The sequence below is a fragment of the Polypterus senegalus genome, chromosome 12 (genome assembly GCF_016835505.1).
Source record: "Polypterus senegalus isolate Bchr_013 chromosome 12, ASM1683550v1, whole genome shotgun sequence".
NCBI classification, from domain to species: Eukaryota; Metazoa; Chordata; class Cladistia; order Polypteriformes; family Polypteridae; genus Polypterus; species Polypterus senegalus.
The window spans coordinates 92374258-92393860 of NC_053165.1; the positions used below are offsets into that span (position 1 = coordinate 92374258).

Sequence of the window (19603 nt, forward strand, 5' to 3'; positions counted from 1 at the left end):
TATTGTGGTATAATTAAAAACTTCTCGGTCAAACGATCGATTGCTGTCCAGCGTGCCACGCAATTTTTATGTCAGGCTAAAATGCAATACGAACAAAAGCTTATTGTATTTCAGTTCACGTTCACAGATCGCGTGTCATAACTAAACGGAAAGCAGACACATTGCATTTTGCTTAGCAGCAGCTCTGTGTGTATTGCATTTCGATTTGAGACCACGCTTTAATCGAGCCAAAGATAAAAGTAATCAAGTGGCCAATCAGCATCTAAAGGTGGGACAAGGGTTTAAATCAATGATCGCCTGCCCCAGTCTGATCAAACTGGCTGGCCAAAGCACCATGTTAGAAAGCAATGGTGACCCCCATAGGCATTTCTCTTACATAATCGGCTTTTTATTTAGCTCAGTATAAGACCCCCGTGCTGTTCTCTTATTGGTTCACCATGGTAACTGCATTCCCTGTTCCCACATGTTTGCCAATCAGATGCAGTTTTTTAATAAAATACCATCAGTGAGGCCAGTCGAACGGCTTTCCCCTTTTGCGTTGATCTATTAGCAAAGAAAGAATGAACACGTAATCTAAAAACTATGCAGCTAGTTTAATAATCAACAGTGATATATATACTGTATATATATTTTACCTTTTTCATGGTGCCAGATGTATCTAGAAGAGAAAAGAAAAAAATAATTATTCATATTCTGGAACAATTTCTTGTGCTGCTTTCATTTTCTGAAGGCACGTTTCCTTCACAGGGTCATAAACAGCTAGTTTCAATGTATTATGTTTCTATTCTAATTGATCAGTTACCTGAAATGACTCAAGAAATCCAGTATTTAAAGACTGACATGCATGAACAAACATTTACACCAAGCTGCATGTCCACTACATGTCCATTGGAATAAGGGGGTCCAGAGAAAAGCCTCATCCAGATTGAGGGAGAATGTGCAGAATTAGGATGTGAAACCAGCCTGAAGGAAACGTAAGGACTGCTTTATGATAGGCATATCAATACTTTACTTGGTTTATTTTTTTTTTTTGTTTTTTCTGTCCTCCCAGGCCATCGGACCTTACTCTTATTCTATGTCAATTAGTGTTCTGTTATTTTAATTCTTACTTTGTCTTTTATTTCTCTTTTCTTCATCATGTAAAGCACTTTCAGCTACATTATTTGTATTAAAATATGCTATAGAAATAAATGTTGTTGTTGTTATAAACTGTAAAGGCTCAGCTCTTTTAATCTTTCCTCATAACTCATCTCCTGTAGCCCTGCAATCAGCCTAGTTGCTCTTCTCTGGACTTTCTCTTGTGCTGTTATGTCCTTTTTGTAGCCTGGAGACCAAAACTGCACCCCAGGACTCCGGATGAGGCCTCACCAGTGTGTTATAAAGATTGAGCAGAACCTCCTTGGTCTTGTACTCCACACATCAGGGCGCTATATAACCTGACATTCTGTTAGCCTTCTTAATGGCTTCTGGACACCGTCTGGATCTTGATAGTGTCGGGTCCACTATGACTCCAAAATCCTTCTCCTAAGTTGTACTCTTAATTTTCAGACCTCCCATTGTGTATTCAGATCTCATAGTTTTATTCCCTACATGTAATTCTTTACATTTACTGACATTAAATTTCTTCTGCCACAAATCTGCCCAAGCCTGTGTGCTGCCCAAGTCCCTCTGTGATGATTCAACAGATTCTTGATTATCTGCCAATCCACCTACTGTAGCTTGATATCATCTGAAAGCTTAACCAGCTTGTTACTTGTTTTCAGCTGTGGAATGGCCAAATGGGGGAGGCAGCTTGATGGCCGAGGTCTCCAGGACTCTAAACAAATCCAAATCATATTATGTGATATCACCCATCCATCCATTATCCAACCCGCTATATCCTAACTACAGGGTCACAGGGGTCTGCTGGAGCCAATCTCAGCCAACACAGGGCGCAAGGCAGGAAACAAACCCCGGGCAGGGCGCACACACACACACACACACACTAGGGACAATTTAGGACTGCCAGTTCACCTAACCTGCATGTCTTTGGACTGTGGGTGGAAACTGGAGCACCCCGAGGACACCCACGCAGACAAGGGGAGAACATGCTTACTCCACACAGGGAAGCGAACTGCAGGGTTAGGGTCTCCTAACTGTAAGACACTGCGCCACCGTGCCGCCCACACTTTAAAATGCCTGTGTGTGTTTTCTAATGGGTCAAAGTGTCTGTAGACCACACCACAATTCTGATCCCATTTCACTGGTTGGACTCCGGGTTTGCTAACTCCTGACTCCAGTTAGCTTTTGCTGAAGTCATCAGCCTAGGGGGTTCATAAACTTTTTCCCACTTACACTGTGAATGATTGAATGATGTATTCAATGTGTACAAGAACAATACAATAATCTGTATCTTTTTAAATTAAACCAGACTTGTTCATTATTGTAGATTAGATAAAAGATCAGGCCATATTTTAAGACTAAATTAAACATACAGGTTTCAGACACTTTTTCTTGCCACTGTAGGAAATTACTCTTCAAATATATATATTCTTGTCAATGTTCTTCTTCTGCATTAAGACCCTCACTCCCATCTGCCATTTATTACAGAACAGATCAGCATTCAGGTATTACATGTCCCTTGCAGTAAAGTAAACCTAATGACTTGATTGCAAGAAAAGGGTTTCAATTCACCTCTACCTGAATGTCTTCCACAGGTTGGCACCCTACCCAAGCACTCCTTGTGTGCAGCAACTTTACATCGTGAGCACCGATAGCCCTGAAAGAAGATGCCCCTAGGAAAGACAAAGAGAAACAAAAGCTAGTAAAACTGTGAGCAACTACAAAAACAAGTCACATTCACTTGATGGCACATCGTGTATCATATCATGCTCTCCATCCTCCTCGCCACCACATCCTGCACCACACCTCCCAGAGTTTCGTTCCTGCCACACCTGATGTTTGTTATTGCCAGGTGAAGGGAATTATTCAACGGTCACCTAAAGATAACTGAACGTCAAATGGCCAGTTTTTTTGTTTTCCACAATTCATAACTCTATTACTCGGTCAACCTTAGCTTGATGAGGGTAAATCAAAAAGTCGTGGCAAATTGAACATTGCGCAGTAACTGTAATGGTCGCAATGGCTTATGGGTACTTGAACAAGCATGGTGTAGAGCTCTGAAGAAAGAACATGGACGCCCCGCTGTGGGATGGCACCATTGTTGAACAACGTGAGATTTTCTTGGGCAGAGGAAGTGAAACCTCTTGAAATTCACCAGATATAAGGTGAGATCATAGGGTGGTGGCACTAAAGCACAGCTTCCATTGGAGAGAGAGGTTAGGAGCACATGCATTGCCACACCACAAACCAACTCAGGATCCAGATTAGGACATGCAATGGGTGATACCTCAGCACCACCCACACTAGTTCAGATGGAGTGGAACAATGTGAGTTTTTTTTATTTTTTATGGTGGCTGGAGTGCCAATTCTGCCACCAACCCCTAAGATTTCCCTTGCAGGTTGGACAGCCTTCATGCAGGGATGGATGCAGATTAACGTCATACCCAGGACGGAGCAATTGTAGGTTAAGGGCCCAACAGAGCAGAGTCCCTTTTGGCATTTTATGGGATTCGAACCGGCAACCTTCCAATTGCCAGTGTAAATCCCTAGCCTCGGAGCCACCACTCCGCCTACTGCTTCCATTGGGAAGCTTTAATATTACTAAGGTGGAAGCTGGCGATCTTCATGATGACTTCATTCTCTCAAGTGTTAAAAGAAGGGAAAAACGATATAATATCTGGAATAAAACGCTAAGAAGAAAACAAGCTTTCACTATATTCGGTTAATTTAGTTAAAATTGCGAACAATACACACCGTGAACGTTTCACCGCACTGCTTAATTTAACGTGTATAAAAATAAAAGAACTTTAGACAACCTAACATAGGAATAAACTTTTATAGCGAGACTTAAAAGATACTTTTCGCCGTTTCAATGAACCGCTCAGCAGACCATATTGACTAAACTTACGCTCGCCACAAGAATACAAACGTTTAGAAGTGGAACACCTCTTGGCCCGACTGTTGACACCCACTCCTTGCCCCATCTTTAGATGCTGATCGGTCATTTGATTACTTTTAGTTGTGGCACAAGTGAAGCGAGGTCTTGAATCGAAAAGCAGTAGACACGGAGCTGCTGCTAACCGAAGTTCAATGCGTCTGTTTTGCTTTTAGCTATGACATGTTCAGCTACAGCATGAACACAAATTCTGCATCCATCTACACACTACATGCTGAATGCCCACTTCTTTTAGTTTAATGGCCGACCTCTCATGTGGCTCTTTATCAGTGCGAAGTAATAGTGTGCTTTTGTGTTGCATTTTAAACAGACATGAAATTTTTTTGCCATAGTAAAAATCAATCGATTGTTCCGTTGACATGTTTTTAATTGTGACATAATAAAACAATGCCAAAATCAAATGCCCCACTTGCATGTGTATTGCATTTCAATGTAGTGAACACGTTGGACTGCATTTAATTTTGGCACAAACAATCTTTCATAGTAAAATGGGGTTCCTACATCTGTAGAGTATACGTTGATAAATATTTTGCATGTCTATCTGTAAGCTTGACCAAGTCAATGTAATGTTAGTGTTTCATAGGGCATATTTAACTTTATTGATGAGAACAGCGGTGCTTTGGTGTTTTCCTAATAAACCACCCAATCTTTAGGACGGACTCAGGATGAAAAATTTATGGTGGACCAGGTGGAGCATCAGACCAGCTTGGCAAGGGTGACTGTGTTTGTATTTAGGGCTTATAAGCCAACCACCACAGGAAGGCCATAAACTGACTTCTTCTCTTCTTTATTTATATGCTTCCCCTTGGCCATATTATTCATAGCTATGGACTGGGTTATCATTTTTATGCAAATGATACTCAACTCTACTTCAATGTTAAACGTAGAACTTCATCAGAGTTTTCTCAGCTCACAACCTGCCTCAGTGAAATTTAAAACCTGGATGGAGCAGAACTCTTTGAAATTAAATTGCAACAAAACTGAACTCCTGCAAATTGGGACTAAAATGCATCTTAATAAAATGAGCTCCTTCCCAGTCCATCTTGGCGGTGATCTCATCAGACCTTCCTCCACTTGGTGTCATTTTTGATTCCTCCCTTTCTTATTCTGTCCACATAAATCACATTAAGAAACTTTATTTTCACCTCCATAGCATATCCCGTGTTCGCTCTTTCCTCTCCTTTTCTAATGCTGAGAAACTTGTCCATGCTTTTATCACATCCCGCATCGATTATTGTAACTCGCTGCTGGCAGGTGCCCCTTCTAATCTTATATCACAGCTCCAGATTATTCAAAACTCGGCTGCAAGAGTCCGTACACAAACCAGCAGCAACGAGCACATCACACCAATCCTGCTCCGTCTTCACTGGCTCCCTGTGTCTTACAGAATCGAATATAAAATCCTACTAATAACCTACAAAGCCTTAAATAACCATGCGCCAAACTACATCAGTGATCTTCTTCATCACTATGTGCCTGCCCGCCCGCTAAGGTCCTCTGATTCTGGCCATCTTATTGTGCCCCACACTAATCTTCACTCCATGGGTGACGGGGCCTTCAGCTGTATAGCGCCCAGACTCTGAAATGACCTACCGAAATTAATCAGATCAGCTGACTCCATGAATTCTGTTAAAAAACAACTTAAAACTCATCTGTTCAGGAAGGCTTTTAGCTCTACTTGACTTTATTACCCTCCTCTCAGTTTACCTCCATGTCAAGATGCTCATGTAACCTGTGTGTGTGTGCAGACCATCAATTGTGTTGTCTTTTAGACTTTTTTTCTCTGAATTCGCTGTCATAATCTTCTTTATTTATTTACTTGATTTGTACAATGCTATATACTGTATACCCTGCCGTTCTCTCTTATATTCTGTAAGTGCCTTGAGCATGGGAAAGGCGCTATATAAATAAAATGTATTATTATTAAGCATAGATAGATAGATAGATAGATGTTAATTTTAGTATAGTAGGCAGGATAGATAGATAGATAGATAGATAGATAGATAGATAGATAGATAGATAGATAGATGTTAATTTTAGTATAGTAGGCAGGATAGATAGATAGATAGATAGATAGATAGATAGATAGATAGATAGATAGATAGATAGATAGATAGATAGATAGATGTTAATTTTAGTATAGTAGGCAGGATAGATAGATAGATAGATAGATAGATAGATAGATAGATAGATAGATAGATAGATAGATAGATGTTAATTTTAGTATAGTAGGCAGGATAGATAGATAGATAGATAGATAGATAGATAGATGTTAATTTTAGTATAGTAGGCAGGATAGATAGATAGATAGATAGATAGATAGATAGATAGATACTTTATTAATCCCAAGGGGAAATTCACATACTCCAGCAGCAGTATACATAAAGAACAATATTAAATTAAAGAGTGTTAACAATGCAGGTAAAACAGACAATAACTTTGTATAATGTTAACGTTTACCCCCCCTGGTAGAGTTGAAGAGTCGCATAGTGTGGGGTCTCCTCAGTCTGTCAGTGGAGCAGGACAGTGATAGCAGTCTGTCTCTGAAGCTGCTCCTCTGTCTGGAGATGATCCTGTTCAGTGGATTCTCCATGATTGACAGGAGTCTGCTCAGCGCCCGTCGCTCTGCTACAGATTTCAAACTGTCCAGCTCTGTGCCTACAATAGAGCCTGTGTTCTTCACCAGTTTGTCCAGGCGTGAGGCGTTCCTCTTCTTTATGCTGCCACCCCAGCACACCACCGCGTAGAAGAGGGTACTCGCCATAACTGTCTGATAGAACATCTGCAGCATCTTCTTGCTGATGTTGGAAGACACCAGGCTTCTAAGGAAGTATAGTCGGCTCTGCATCACTATTGGCAGTCCAGTCCAATTTATCATCCAGCTAAAGCAGTGGTCGGTTTCATTGGTCGGTGGCCCAGGAAGGAATTGAAAAATTAATTCTACTGGTTTTAAGAATTTACGATTGATTTTGAATCTGAGGCCATTCTGTACTACGACACCTCATTGGTTTGTGTTTTGTGGTATAAATGGTATAAAGTTGATCAATTTGTCTTTACCTCTCCATCTCCCTCTTACCATCTGGCTATGAAGAGAAGACCATGATGAAGACAACTCTACCTCAGTAGCCATAGTGAAACCAGCGTGTGACCTGTTTAGATCCTCCATTTAAAGACCATGTGTTAGCAAAGCAAGCTAGAATGAAGATAAGCTGAGAGTCACCTATAGACACAAGATTGACTGTTACTTAGGCTGTAAGGGATGCATGGATCAGCAATATTCACATTGCATTCTGCTTCCTTAATATTTCTGGCCATTTTGTCAACAATACATAAATGAAATGTGTAACTTACTGTATGTACAGTAACTCCTGCCTGTTCCTTTACTCCATCTAATTGCTAACATTACTCAAAGTTATTGTCTGCTTTTTTATTTTTATTTTTTTCATTTTATTACTATTTAATTTAATATTGTTTCTTTGTATCAGTAACTGCTGCTGGATTATGTGAATTTCCCCTTGGGATTAATAAAGTATCTATCTATCTATCTATCTATCTATCTATCTATCTATCTATCAATATAGTGCCTTCCATATCTATCTATCTATCTATCTATCTAATTGCCTGATGTTACAGATGTAGAAGGGAAGTGGGCAGGAAGTGCTACAGTACTTGACCACAGAGTGATACTTGTGTGGGATTTCAGACATTTAGACACAATAAAGAGCGTAAAAGGGGAGCATAGGGTCACCATAAGACCCTACACGATAAAGCACAACCATTTATCGTTCTGTTTTTGTGACAGATTTATTCACATACCTTAGGAGCATCTGACAGCCCTTGCAAGATGTGGTGTTCTCAAAGCAGTGCATCTGGAAGTCGTGACCATTTGCCGTGTGGTTTTCGGGGTACATATTGGACCTGCAGACAAAAACAAAATGACAGCCTTAAGAGGATGAGAAGAACCCAGCAGGCTTAGCTTACACCTCTGAGCTCCTCTCCTCGTAGAGCTTACAAGGCCATTTCAAACTGCTCCAGCCACTTCTTCTTCAGCTCCTTGGTTTTAAAGAACAGATCATAGTCGTGTTGTCCATACGTGTCAATCAACTTGAAGGAATGGGCCCACTACAGGAAAGAAAAGGGTACCGGTGAGTAATATAGAGTTTTATTTTGTAGTGTTATTAATTACCAACATCAAATTAAATCCAGACTTAAACATGTAAATCATGATTAGCCTCAGAGTATAAGAAGCAAGTGAAAACAATTCTAGTTAATGTACCATTTAAAAATGAAACAGTGGACAGTGTCACACACGTGCTCTTGGGAGGCAGTCAAAGGGCTCAAATCGGGGCACTGAGACGCAAGACCAAGGGTTGGCGTTGAGTATTAATGCTTTTTCTCCTCTCTCTACAGAACATCTGAAGGAAAGACCACCTAAACCAATCATTTCTACCTGTTCCTGACCTCACTTCTGCCCTCTGCTGCTGATGACATCACTACCAGCACCCTCAGATGATCCCACACCATTTCCTTCCTATTCCTCTGCTGTAAAAGCCTGCTGTGTTCAATTGACATTAGTCCTAGTTTTTGGAACTCGGAGATCAGTCTCAATTGACTACTTTTCATACTACACAATATACGGGGTGAATCCCCAACTGTTTCGATTTTTATTACAACAGATAATGGAGAAAAAAAAGGCCGACGCACTCTCCGGAAGTTGAGGTGCACGACCCTGACAGAGTAAAGGTGCCCAAGCGCGAGCAGAAAAGACGTCATTCAGGTGTTTAAAACACTCAAAGGCATTGACAAGGCCAACCTAAAAGAATTCCTTCAGGTTTTAAAGATTCGGATGCGCAAAATACCACATAGTGCATTTTTATCAATTGGTATTTATTTTGAAAAAACAAGAAAACAAAAGTTTGGCTGAAGGCACCCATGTTGGTTTTCTGAATGTTTTACTGGAATGCAGTCAACTCAGGTGTAACATCATTCCCAGCTCCGATGTCCAGCATCCAAGGTAAATGCTACTCAGCCTTAGTCACCTCCCAGACCAAAGCTCTTCTTACTCAGTTACTCAATTTGGCAGGATGGCCAACTCCAGAAAGAGTCCCCATTTAGCCTTTTTTTTTTTAAGAAACTGCTGAAAACACATTATTTTAACATGGCCTTCTCATAACTTCACTGTAATTTAATCCTGCTACTCTGTATATCCAACTCATTATAATAACTATTCATGGTGGCTCTAAAATCCGTACTAACCCCTACTCTCTCTTCTGTTTCCTTTTCCGATGTCCTTCAAGCCACCACCATCTACTCAAAGCACTGTGGTGTTCCAACAATGATGGATGGATTAAAAGCCAGAAGTCTGTATGACCATCATCATCAAGTGACTCCGTGAGAACCCTAACTACAAAGAGGACTGTCTCATTTATGTTAGGTAGAATGCCCAGAGGGGACTGGGTGGTCTCGTGGCCTCTGAACCCCAGCAGATTTTTTTTTTCTCCAGCCGTCTGGAGTTTTTTTTTTTGTTTGTTTTTTCTGTCCACCCTGCCCATTGGACCTTACTCCTTTTCTATGTTAACTAATGTTGTCTTATTTTAATTTCTTATTTTGTCTGTATTTTACTCTTCTTCATTATGTAAAGCACTTTGAGCTACATTTTGTATGAAAATGTGCTATATAAATAAATGTTGTTGTTGTCTTTTCTGCTGATTTGATTGTTGTATGTAGGTAGAAAACACGTTTGCATTTTCCATTGCATGTTAAATCAACGTGAATGCTATCGATGTCTGACCGTCTCCGAATACTGTCTGTGTGATCCATCACTGGCTCGCTTACAGATTTTTTTCTTTTTAATGTAGTCAAGTGCCACCAAATTGTGACCCATATTAATTCAGGTTATGAATGGAGGTAGTTTGCTTTACCTACAGATTCTCTTCTTTTTTTGGGACAGACACCCTCACTGAACTTTATGGACTAGTCCTGTGGCTGCTGGTAGCTTCCCTAACTCACTACAATGTCCAAGAAAAGAAAAGCTGATTAAGAGGAAGGACAGTTTCAAGAGAGACACCAGGATGATTAAACAATTGCAATGAGCTGAGAGATTCCTGTGTGTCTTGTTAGTTAAGACAAAGTGACAGTAGCAGTTTGATGATGTATTACAGCCAACATTCAGCACATAAAATGTGATTATTGTTCCTCGATAAAATTAAGTTTGACACTGCTTAGATAGATAGATAGATAGATAGATAGATAGATAGATAGATAGATAGATAGATAGATAGATAGATAGATAGATATGTCTTGGTGATGTCCCATGTGTTTTGTGATTGGTCTTCCCATTAGGTGGAGTCACCTGCCAATCACCACTAGGAACTGCCCGTTACCCTATAAATCTGTGACCGTTCCTGGTGGTTCATAGATAGATAGATAGATAATATTTATAAATGACATATATGAAACATATATATTTAAACATATCTAAAGATAGGGTGAGAAGCTCAGTCATCCGGGAGGGGCTCAGAGTAGAGTGATGTGGGCTCAGCATCGGTCTGTCGTGGTGAAAAAGGAGCTGAGCCGCAAGGCAAAGCTCTCAATTTACCGGTTGATCTATGTTCCTACCCTCACCTATGGTCATGAGCTATAGGTAGTGACCGACAGAACGAGATCGCGAATACAAGCGGCTGAAATGAGTTTCCTCCGCAGGGTGTCTGGGCTTTCGGGTGAGAACTCAGTCATCCAGAAGGAGCTCAGAGTAGAGCCGCTGCTCCTCCGCATCGAGAGGAGTCAGATGAGGTGGCTCGGGCATCTGATCAGGATGCCTCCTGGATGCCTCCCTGGTGAGGTGTTCCGGGCACGTCTAACCGGGAGGAGGCCCCGGGGAAGACCCAGGACACGCTGGAGGGACTATGTCTCCCGGATGGCCTGGGAATGCCTAGAGATTCCCCCGGAAGAGCTGGAAGATGTGGCCAGAGAGTGGGAAGTCTGAGCATCTCTGCTCAAGCTGCAGCCCCCGCAACCCGATCTCGGATAAGTGGAAGAGGATGGATGGATGGATGGATGGATGGATATATGAAACATACCATGTAACAGATACCTAGATGGATATTAATTTTAGTATAGTAGGCAGGATAAGAGATAGATAGATAGATAGATAGATAGATAGATAGATAGATAGATAGATAGATAGATAGATAGATAGATAGATAGATAGATAGATAATTTCCAAGTAAAAGTTTAAAATACAATTTTAATAGTAGTAACCCTGTTCAGGGTCTTCAGAGAAAAGAATACCTTCTTGCTGTCCCTGTCTCCAGAAGAATCATCTCTCACTTGGTAATACTGTAGACTGATGATCTCCTTCAGGTCCATGTTATCACCGGTCTTGCGTTTGCACACAAACATGGCTTTGTCAAAGAGGAATGCATATCTGCATGAGAAACATATTACATTCAGTCTTTCTCTGCTTGAATTGAGAATCTAAAATGTACAGAAACTCCACCTGATTGTATGATTGATAGAAAGTAAGTTTTTTGAAAATCACATCATAAAAGACTTTTAAAAACTAAAAGTAAAGCCATTTTATCCATCTTCTTAAGCCCCAGCCCAGCATTAGGTGGGAGCCCACTCATATCATTGCAGGACACATTTATGCTTCCACAGACCCATCCAGCTCATTAGAGGACAAAGTCACGCATGCACATAGCTATTCAGTCAAGTCACTGCTCCACATCAACTTTCAGTAACTTCCCTATGTTGGAATACGGTTTCCTTCCATGAAAGGTGGCCAATCAGGGAACAAAATGTTATAATGAGCATGATCCAATCAGGGAATAATAATAATAATAATAACAATGCATTTTATTAATATTGTGCCTCTTTCATACTCAAGGTGCTTGGCCTCTCATTAAGCATGAACCAATCAGTGTGCAATGAGAGTAGAGTGGAGTAGATTAGAGCGGTTAGAGTAGACTAAAACTTTTCATCTGTCCACATTGCAATGTTTTCGGCTGTGGATACCATTTTCAAAAGTCTTCATTTTCACAGGGTAAAAATGCTGGAGTAGTGTGTACAAAAGACAAGCACAGAGACAAATGTCTGCATTTTTAAATGAACACGTAGCAGTGTGGATGTAGCCTGTTGTAACCACTTGTCAGCTACTCTGATTGTCTGATGAATTATGAAGTGGAAGCCACCGTATGCTTCACAGACTCTGGTTAAACTTTTGGTATTATAGGCTGTTATGTTCAATTTAATTAAATTAATAAAGCAGTTTTGGAGAAAAAAAAATTAAACACTGATGAAGATTTTAAGTGATAAACCTTACTTAAAGCCAATGCATTTCTATTTGCTCTTCCATGAGGAATGCCAGAGTATATAAAAGATTAATTGACTGGGTGCTGCCAGTGAGTTGAACAGGAAAAGGATGTGGAAGTGCACCAGGAAATGAACATAGTCAATGGCAGAATCAAGTCGTAGACCAGGAAGTACTACATTTGTTGCCAAGACCAAAACAGTAAACAAGAACGGTAGACAAAAGGAAATGCTAATAATTTCAAAACCAAATTGAAGATAGAATAACGCACATGAAAGCTCTTAGTTTTAAACCAAATTTTGGATAAAACTGATATTACATTATGCGACTCCTAGGTGTGTGGGTATGTCAGACATGTCGACTGCTTCTCGTTGATGGACCAGGTAAGTTTATGCGGATGAAAAAACCATTAGGCTTGTCACATTTAGTGGTGGCATGTTGACTTTCATCTGACTACTAATAGTATGAAGCCTGATGGAGCCAGAGCTGTACGAGGGGTTAACAGGTATGGTGAGTTTGGCTGCAACCTCAGCCATTTATTTGTTTTCTTTTTTCCATTCTGATAGATAGATAGATAGATAGATAGATAGATAGATAGATAGATAGATAGATAGATAGATAGATAGATAGATAGATAGATAGATAGATAGAGGGTGGTCCAGATCTAATTATGCAGATCCAGATCCTCTGGATGACTTTGATTTATGTGGGGACGATTCCAGTTTGGTGCAAAGACGATTCTTCATGTCGTCAGTTTGCACACTTCTCAATGGTCCGGTATTTTTCGGATGATTTTCTATGTAATAAACTTAAGTTATAGCATAAGAAAATTGCATAATTAGATCTGGACCACCCTATAGATAGATAGATAGATAGATAGATAGATAGATAGATAGATAGATAGATAGATAGATAGATAGATAGATAGATAGATAGATATTAATTTTATTATAGTAGATGGGATAGGAAAGAATGCAGGTTAGGTGGATTGGTAACGCTAAATTTACCGAGGTGTGTGTGGTGTGTGTTTGTGTTCATCCTGTGGTGGTCTGACCCCATCTCCTGGTGTTGTCCCTGCCTTGTACCCTATGATTTCTGGGATTGACTGCAGCTGCCCCCCTGTCCTGGGTAAATGGATTAGGGAGATGGGTGGATGAATGAGTTAAAGACTGATTTCTCTGTAAAGTACTTGGACATAGTAATCTAAATAAAGTTCTGATATTCACTGCATTGTCCAGTAATTTATAACAGGGGTCACTCTAAAAGGGACAATATAAATTAAAAATTCTGGATGACTTTGATTTATGTGGGGACGATTCCAGTTCGGCGCAAAGAGTCTTCATGTCGTCAATTTGCACACTTCTCGATGGTCCAGGATTTTTCGAATGATTTTCTATGTAATAAACTTAATAAGGTATAGCGTAATGAAAATTGCATAATTAGATCTGGACCACCCTATAGATAGATAGATAGATAGATAGATATGAAAGGCACTATATAATAGATAGATAGATAGATAGATAGATAGATATGAAAGGCACTATATAATAGATAGATAGATAGATAGATAGATAGATAGATAGATAGATAGATAGATAGATAGATAGATAGATAGATAGATAGATAGATACTTTATCGATCCCGAGGAGAAATTCAAGTAGCCAAAAATCAATTATATCAAGTTAAATACAAACATTTAAATACTGTATAAAGAAATAACAAATACTTTGCAAATAATACCATTACAGTACACTGGGTTTGGAATCTTACAGACAAATTCCAGTAATGTAGATGGTGCATACAATAATGCCAGTGCAGTGAGGACTGTGCAATAATTCTACTACCAAAGGGACAGGTGGCTCATAATATTAAAGTGACAGATAATAAAGCGACTTAATTATTGAAATAAAATAAAATAAAGGGACATGGCATATGCTGAAAGGGTAATAACGAATGAAAAGAAAAATACAAAAGTTATACAGAAATGACCAAGTAGTGAGATTTCAGATGTAGTGCATACTGTATCTAACACAACTAATACAGCTTCTGAGCAGAGAAGGAACATCAGGTTCAGAACTCAATGTTGGGAAGAGTTAAAGAGTCTAATGGCACTGAGTACAGAAGATCTTTTGTATCTGTCCGTATTGCAGTTCTGTGATAGCAGCCTACCACTAAACAAACTCCTCTGCTTAATCATGGTGGTGTATAGTGGGTGTCGTTCATTGTCCATAATAGACAGCAGCCTGCATAGTGTCCTCCTCTCTGCCACCCTCACCAGAGAGTTGATTTCCAATCACAGATCCTGTTCACATGATCATCTTGTCAATACAATCAGCAGCTCTTTTCTTCAGGCTACCCCCCCATCCACACTGCACACCACAGCATAGAGGAGAGTACTGGCAACTACTGACTGATAGATCATCTTCAGGAGTTTCTCACATATGATAAGGAGCCGAGCCTCCACAGAAAACACGAGACATCAGACTGACAAGCTTTTGTTCTGTTTGTGAGGTCCAAAACAATTGTGATCCATAATCCTCAATGTGGAGTTATATGAATTGGATGAGCTTTCATTGTTTGTCAGTTCTCCTGCATACAAAGGCCACCATAAAACTGAAGACAACATTTTGGATTTTTTGTAATGAGTCACAGACTAGTTAGAGTAAATCACTGGGCACGTCAGACTGCACAATTGAAAGTCACAGGAGTGTGCCTCAGACTTGTTAAGATATGTAAATGGAGGCTATGAGTGAAAAATCACTCAAAAAGTCATCTAATGTGACATGGCCTTAACAAGACATCTGTCACACTGGCATATAAAGTGTTGATATCAAGTGACCAGTCTCGGAAAACGCTCCATATTGTAACTGGGAGCTGTGCTTCGACAATGGGATTTCAAAAATGTCAGCAGACAAACAAAACGGCTTGTGATAGCAGAAATAATAATAATTTAAAAATGTGCTTTATTCCAGAGGCAATAAGTGACCAAAGCAACCAGCTATAAATGTTCCCTCCTATTTAAAACTCCATAGAATGTGCAGGAGTTATTCAAAAAGAAAATGTATCAGCACTAGAAGTTATCTGACTTGTAACGGACTGAATCTCAAATTCCGTGACTTTTCCAGTGATTTTTCAGCTGTATTCTAGTCGATCTTTTATATCGTGCTGTGGACCGCTCTCCAGGCTCGACTTAGCTGTGTATTACCACTCCGGGAGGGGGCGCTGGCGCTAATCTTCTTTTTGGTTTCAATATAATCACCACGTTTAACTGCCTGTTGTAGGTGTGGTGTCCCATTATTATCAGGGAAGGGGAACAAGGGTAGCGGTTAGTTGGGACCCATTTTTATAAGAAATAGTCAGCAGCAAGTAACTGCTGACCTGATCTGACCAATTTTGCAGCATAGTGGGACATCTTCACAGCATTGTCCCCTTGTGTTCTCCATTGGGGGAAAACAAAAACAAAACCTTACCAGACTGATATGCTTTCGCAACTGGGAAACAAGTAAAAAAAAGCACTCAAAATCACGTTATTCTAAATAATGAAATCAATTATTATTTAAAGGACTTTTCCTCCTACCTGTCTTGCTTTGATCGTTTTTCTCCATAGATCTTCAGCTCCCCATCGATTTTTGGTCTTCCAAATTCTGCTAGGGATTGAGTCTATAAAGAGAATAACAACACTGTGATCATCCTTTTCCTTTGATCGTTTCATGAAAAGTCTATGGAACTGATTAATCCTAGCCAGGTTACTTGTGAAGTGTTTTTTTTTCCACTAAAAAGACCTCTTCTGCCAGATGGTGTGGCCCACTAGTGGGTACGGTTTGGACTATAAAGCACAAGGAATGCTCCATCCAAAGCAGAGTCTTCTGGTTTGGCTGAGTCACGTCATCTGCTGGGGCTCACTTGTAGGAAAATGTAAATAAGTGAACATTTACAATTTCACTTATTAACGTGTCTTAACTATTGTCACACACATGTGCATAGGACTCAGTTTATGGGCCCAAATAAATGTATTTCCCTGCTGGACTAGGGGTTGGCACTGCCCTCTAACTCTTTCTCTCTTTGTCTTGCAGACGAACAGAAGACACTTGAGCCTATCTCCTCTCTGGTCCACAGAATTTGCCTTCCAATATCATCCCTTCCTCTTCCACCCCTCAAGATCACGCCTTACCATGGCATCATTTACACATCTGGTCCCCAGGATTACACCCATCAATCTACATCACCTGCTCAACCTGCCTTATCCTGTCTGTTATATTTATATACTAGCAAAATACCCGCACTTTGCAGCGGAGAAGTAGTGTGTTAAAGACGTTATGAAGAAAAAAAAGGAAGCATTTTAAAAATAACATAAATAAACAGCGGTAAAGCAAAGAAGACTCCGTGATAAGGACGGTTGGGTGCACGTAGAAGAGGTGCCTGCTAACCTAAAAGGGATATTCGGAGCTCACGGCTTTACTTGTCTGTTGTGGAGCGGGCGTCAGACATGGATGGACGCTAACGCCGAGTCACTCAGGTGAGATGGACTTCATTCTTCAATAAAGGAACTGTTGCCGAGCCGGTGAGATCACTTCTTTACATATAAATTAAGTAAACGTGTCCGGGGCACACATCAGGATTGGTCGCTGGATTCACTGCAGACTTCCCAGGCCGTGTGATTATAAACTTTTAAAAGAAAGTTCAGATAAAGGACTGGGGAACGTGTGGGGATTGTGTGTGTCTGGGTGTCTAATTTATATGTGTAAATAGTTGTAATAAAGGTTAAGTACATGTGAATATATTTGTGCCGTTTATAAATAAGATATTCTTTCCGTTTTTTTACCTTGCTTTCTTTCTTTCTTTCCTGCTTTCTTGCATTCTTTCGTTTTTGGAAGCGTCTCTATGAAGTTGTGGATTTGCCTGCGAGTATTTAGTGACAGCGTGTCTATTAACTTGTGAATTTTTCTGCAAGTATTTAACGACAGCGTCACAAAGTTGTTTCCATCTAGCTGCATCAGAAAATGTACCACAACGTCTGACATGCCTCCTTTTTACTTCCGTTTCTTTACCTTGCTTTCTTTCTTTCCTGCTTTAATGTACCACGACATCTGACACGCCTCCTTTTTACTGTCTCCTCACAGCTTGGATTGCTGCTGATGGACGGCCTTATATGGGCAGGCAGTCAATTACGTGGGCGGCGTGGTGATGGGGGACGCAACTCCGCCTCACACGGCGACCAAGCTGCAGGCTATAGACGTATATATGTACGTAAGTAGGATTCAGTTATGACCATTACGCGTAGAATTTCGAAATTAAACCTGCTTAACTTTTGTAAGTAAGCTGTAAGGAATGAGCCTGCCAAATTTCAGCCTTCTACCTACACGGGAAGTTGGAGAATTAGTGGTGAGTGAGTCAGTCAGTGAGTGAGTCAGGGCTTTGCCTTTTATATATATATATAAATATATTGTCACGCTTGGGTCACAGATTTGCACAGAGACACAGATGGTTGTAGAAAACAGGAATTTTATTCAAACACTGCAAACAAACATTTGTTTCTCTTTCAAAAGCTTAAACGTGCTCCATGACAAGTCAGATGACAGTTCCGCTAGGAGCAGAGAATGTCAGAGAGAAAGAGAGAGATAAAAGCAAACAATCAATTCGAAAAGGCTTAAAGTCTTTTAAGTTAGCGGAGTATCACGCGAGGTTTGCATTACGCGTTATAGCGCAAGTGAGAAAGTAAGGAGCAATGTGAGGGTAGTCTGTGATTCAGGGGTTGTGGTTTTCCCAGGGGCGTCTGTATCTTCTTGGGGTGCGATCAGCCCTGAAGCTCACAATATATATAAAAATAATATATATATATATATTATAAATATAAATATATATATATATACATATACTAGGGGGCTTTGCCCCTTCTCTCTTCGTTGCCAACCTCTCTGCGCTAGCCTCTTTGCGGTTCTGCCGCTCACGTATGGGGTTGCGGATGTACAATTTAAACAGATTGTTATTTTCATGAGAATTGTTACGTATGCATAATAGAACTAACTATTTTACATTACAGCGAGTAATTAACCATTGTCACACACGTGCGCATGGGAATCAGCTAAAGGGCCTAAACACTAGTAGTTCTACGCCAGGCCAGGGGGTGGCGGAGTGTACTGACTATCTCTCTCAGTCCCTTTCAGACCTTTGCGGGGAAATCCCGCCACTTTTTTGAATGTTTGTCTCTGGATTTGTTAATTGTCATAGCAAAAGCTGTTCTAACTAGAAACTTTTAACCTTTTAATAAGAATGGCTTATCAAGATCTCCTTTGTTGTCTGATGTTATCTGCGGAAGAAGTACTACATTACCTTTCTTGGATACATCCTTCTTTCTACAGTAATTTGTGCGGTGGGAAACCGGATGGTGTTAACGGTTGAAGATATTCTACAGGATATTGTAAGCTGCTGCTTCATCTTCCACACGATCACCACCAACTCCTTCAGCATAGTCTATTGAAATGCATTTAACCAATTTGTCATGTAACCGATCGACAATTTTGGTGTTATTTCGCTTGACTTCATCATTTCTCGGTGCTAGGATTGCCCGTGTACTATTTTTTTTCTGTTGATAACCCTTGATGATGAAATTCTTCAATAAAATGTGGACATAATACACCTTCTTTAATTGGGAACTTAAAAAAAAAAAATGTATAAGAGCCAAGAGAGCAGGAACTGTGTCTGTCAAAAGCATTCACACAAATGGGAGGTGAGAGGACCGTGTGCGTGGTTGAATATGGTTGAGAGAAGGTTTGTGACTTGAAAAAATCCCATGGCCAAAGTCTCGTCTTGTGGGTCTTGAAAAAATCTCTTGAAAAAAGTCTTGTCTCGTCCCAGGATTTTTTTATATTATATATATATATATATACACACACATTCTGTCACACACGTGCGCATGGGAGGCAGCTATAAGGACCCACAGATGGTAATTCAGGCCGGTGGGTGGCGGGGTCCGCTAACCCTTGCTCTGTTATCTCTACAAACCAAACACGGGAAACTCTGCCTGGTTCTGATGACATCACTTCCGGTTTTGCACCGATGACCTCACTTGGTTGTTTTATTAAGCTGCTTCTGCATGATTGTTTGCATTGTGCTTATTTTAATGCTTCTTTGTACAGCTCTTTGCCGCAACCTCTGTTGCTTTAAATGTGCTTTTATAAATAAATAATCTAATCTAATCTCAACCAGAGTGATCTTCATGTTCTTGGGCACCTCTC

At 40.2% G+C, this 19603-nt stretch overlaps 1 protein-coding gene across 3 annotated transcripts in view; it reads right to left on the bottom strand.

Moving 5' to 3' along the window:
- Positions 1-19603, bottom strand: part of LOC120541354 (proto-oncogene vav-like) — a 147797-nt gene that overhangs the window by 33346 nt on the left and 94848 nt on the right. For 2 of the 3 annotated variants that reach the window (XM_039772898.1, XM_039772897.1), the window contains exons 13-18: positions 15946-16028; positions 11348-11483; positions 8070-8179; positions 7874-7975; positions 2674-2774; positions 636-658 (exon numbers count right to left, since the gene is read on the bottom strand). In XM_039772898.1, the coding sequence (XP_039628832.1) occupies positions 636-658; positions 2674-2774; positions 7874-7975; positions 8070-8179; positions 11348-11483; positions 15946-16028 (555 nt within the window). The remainder of the gene's footprint in view (positions 1-635; positions 659-2673; positions 2775-7873; positions 7976-8069; positions 8180-11347; positions 11484-15945; positions 16029-19603) is intronic. The other variant, XM_039772899.1, reaches the window with a different exon arrangement.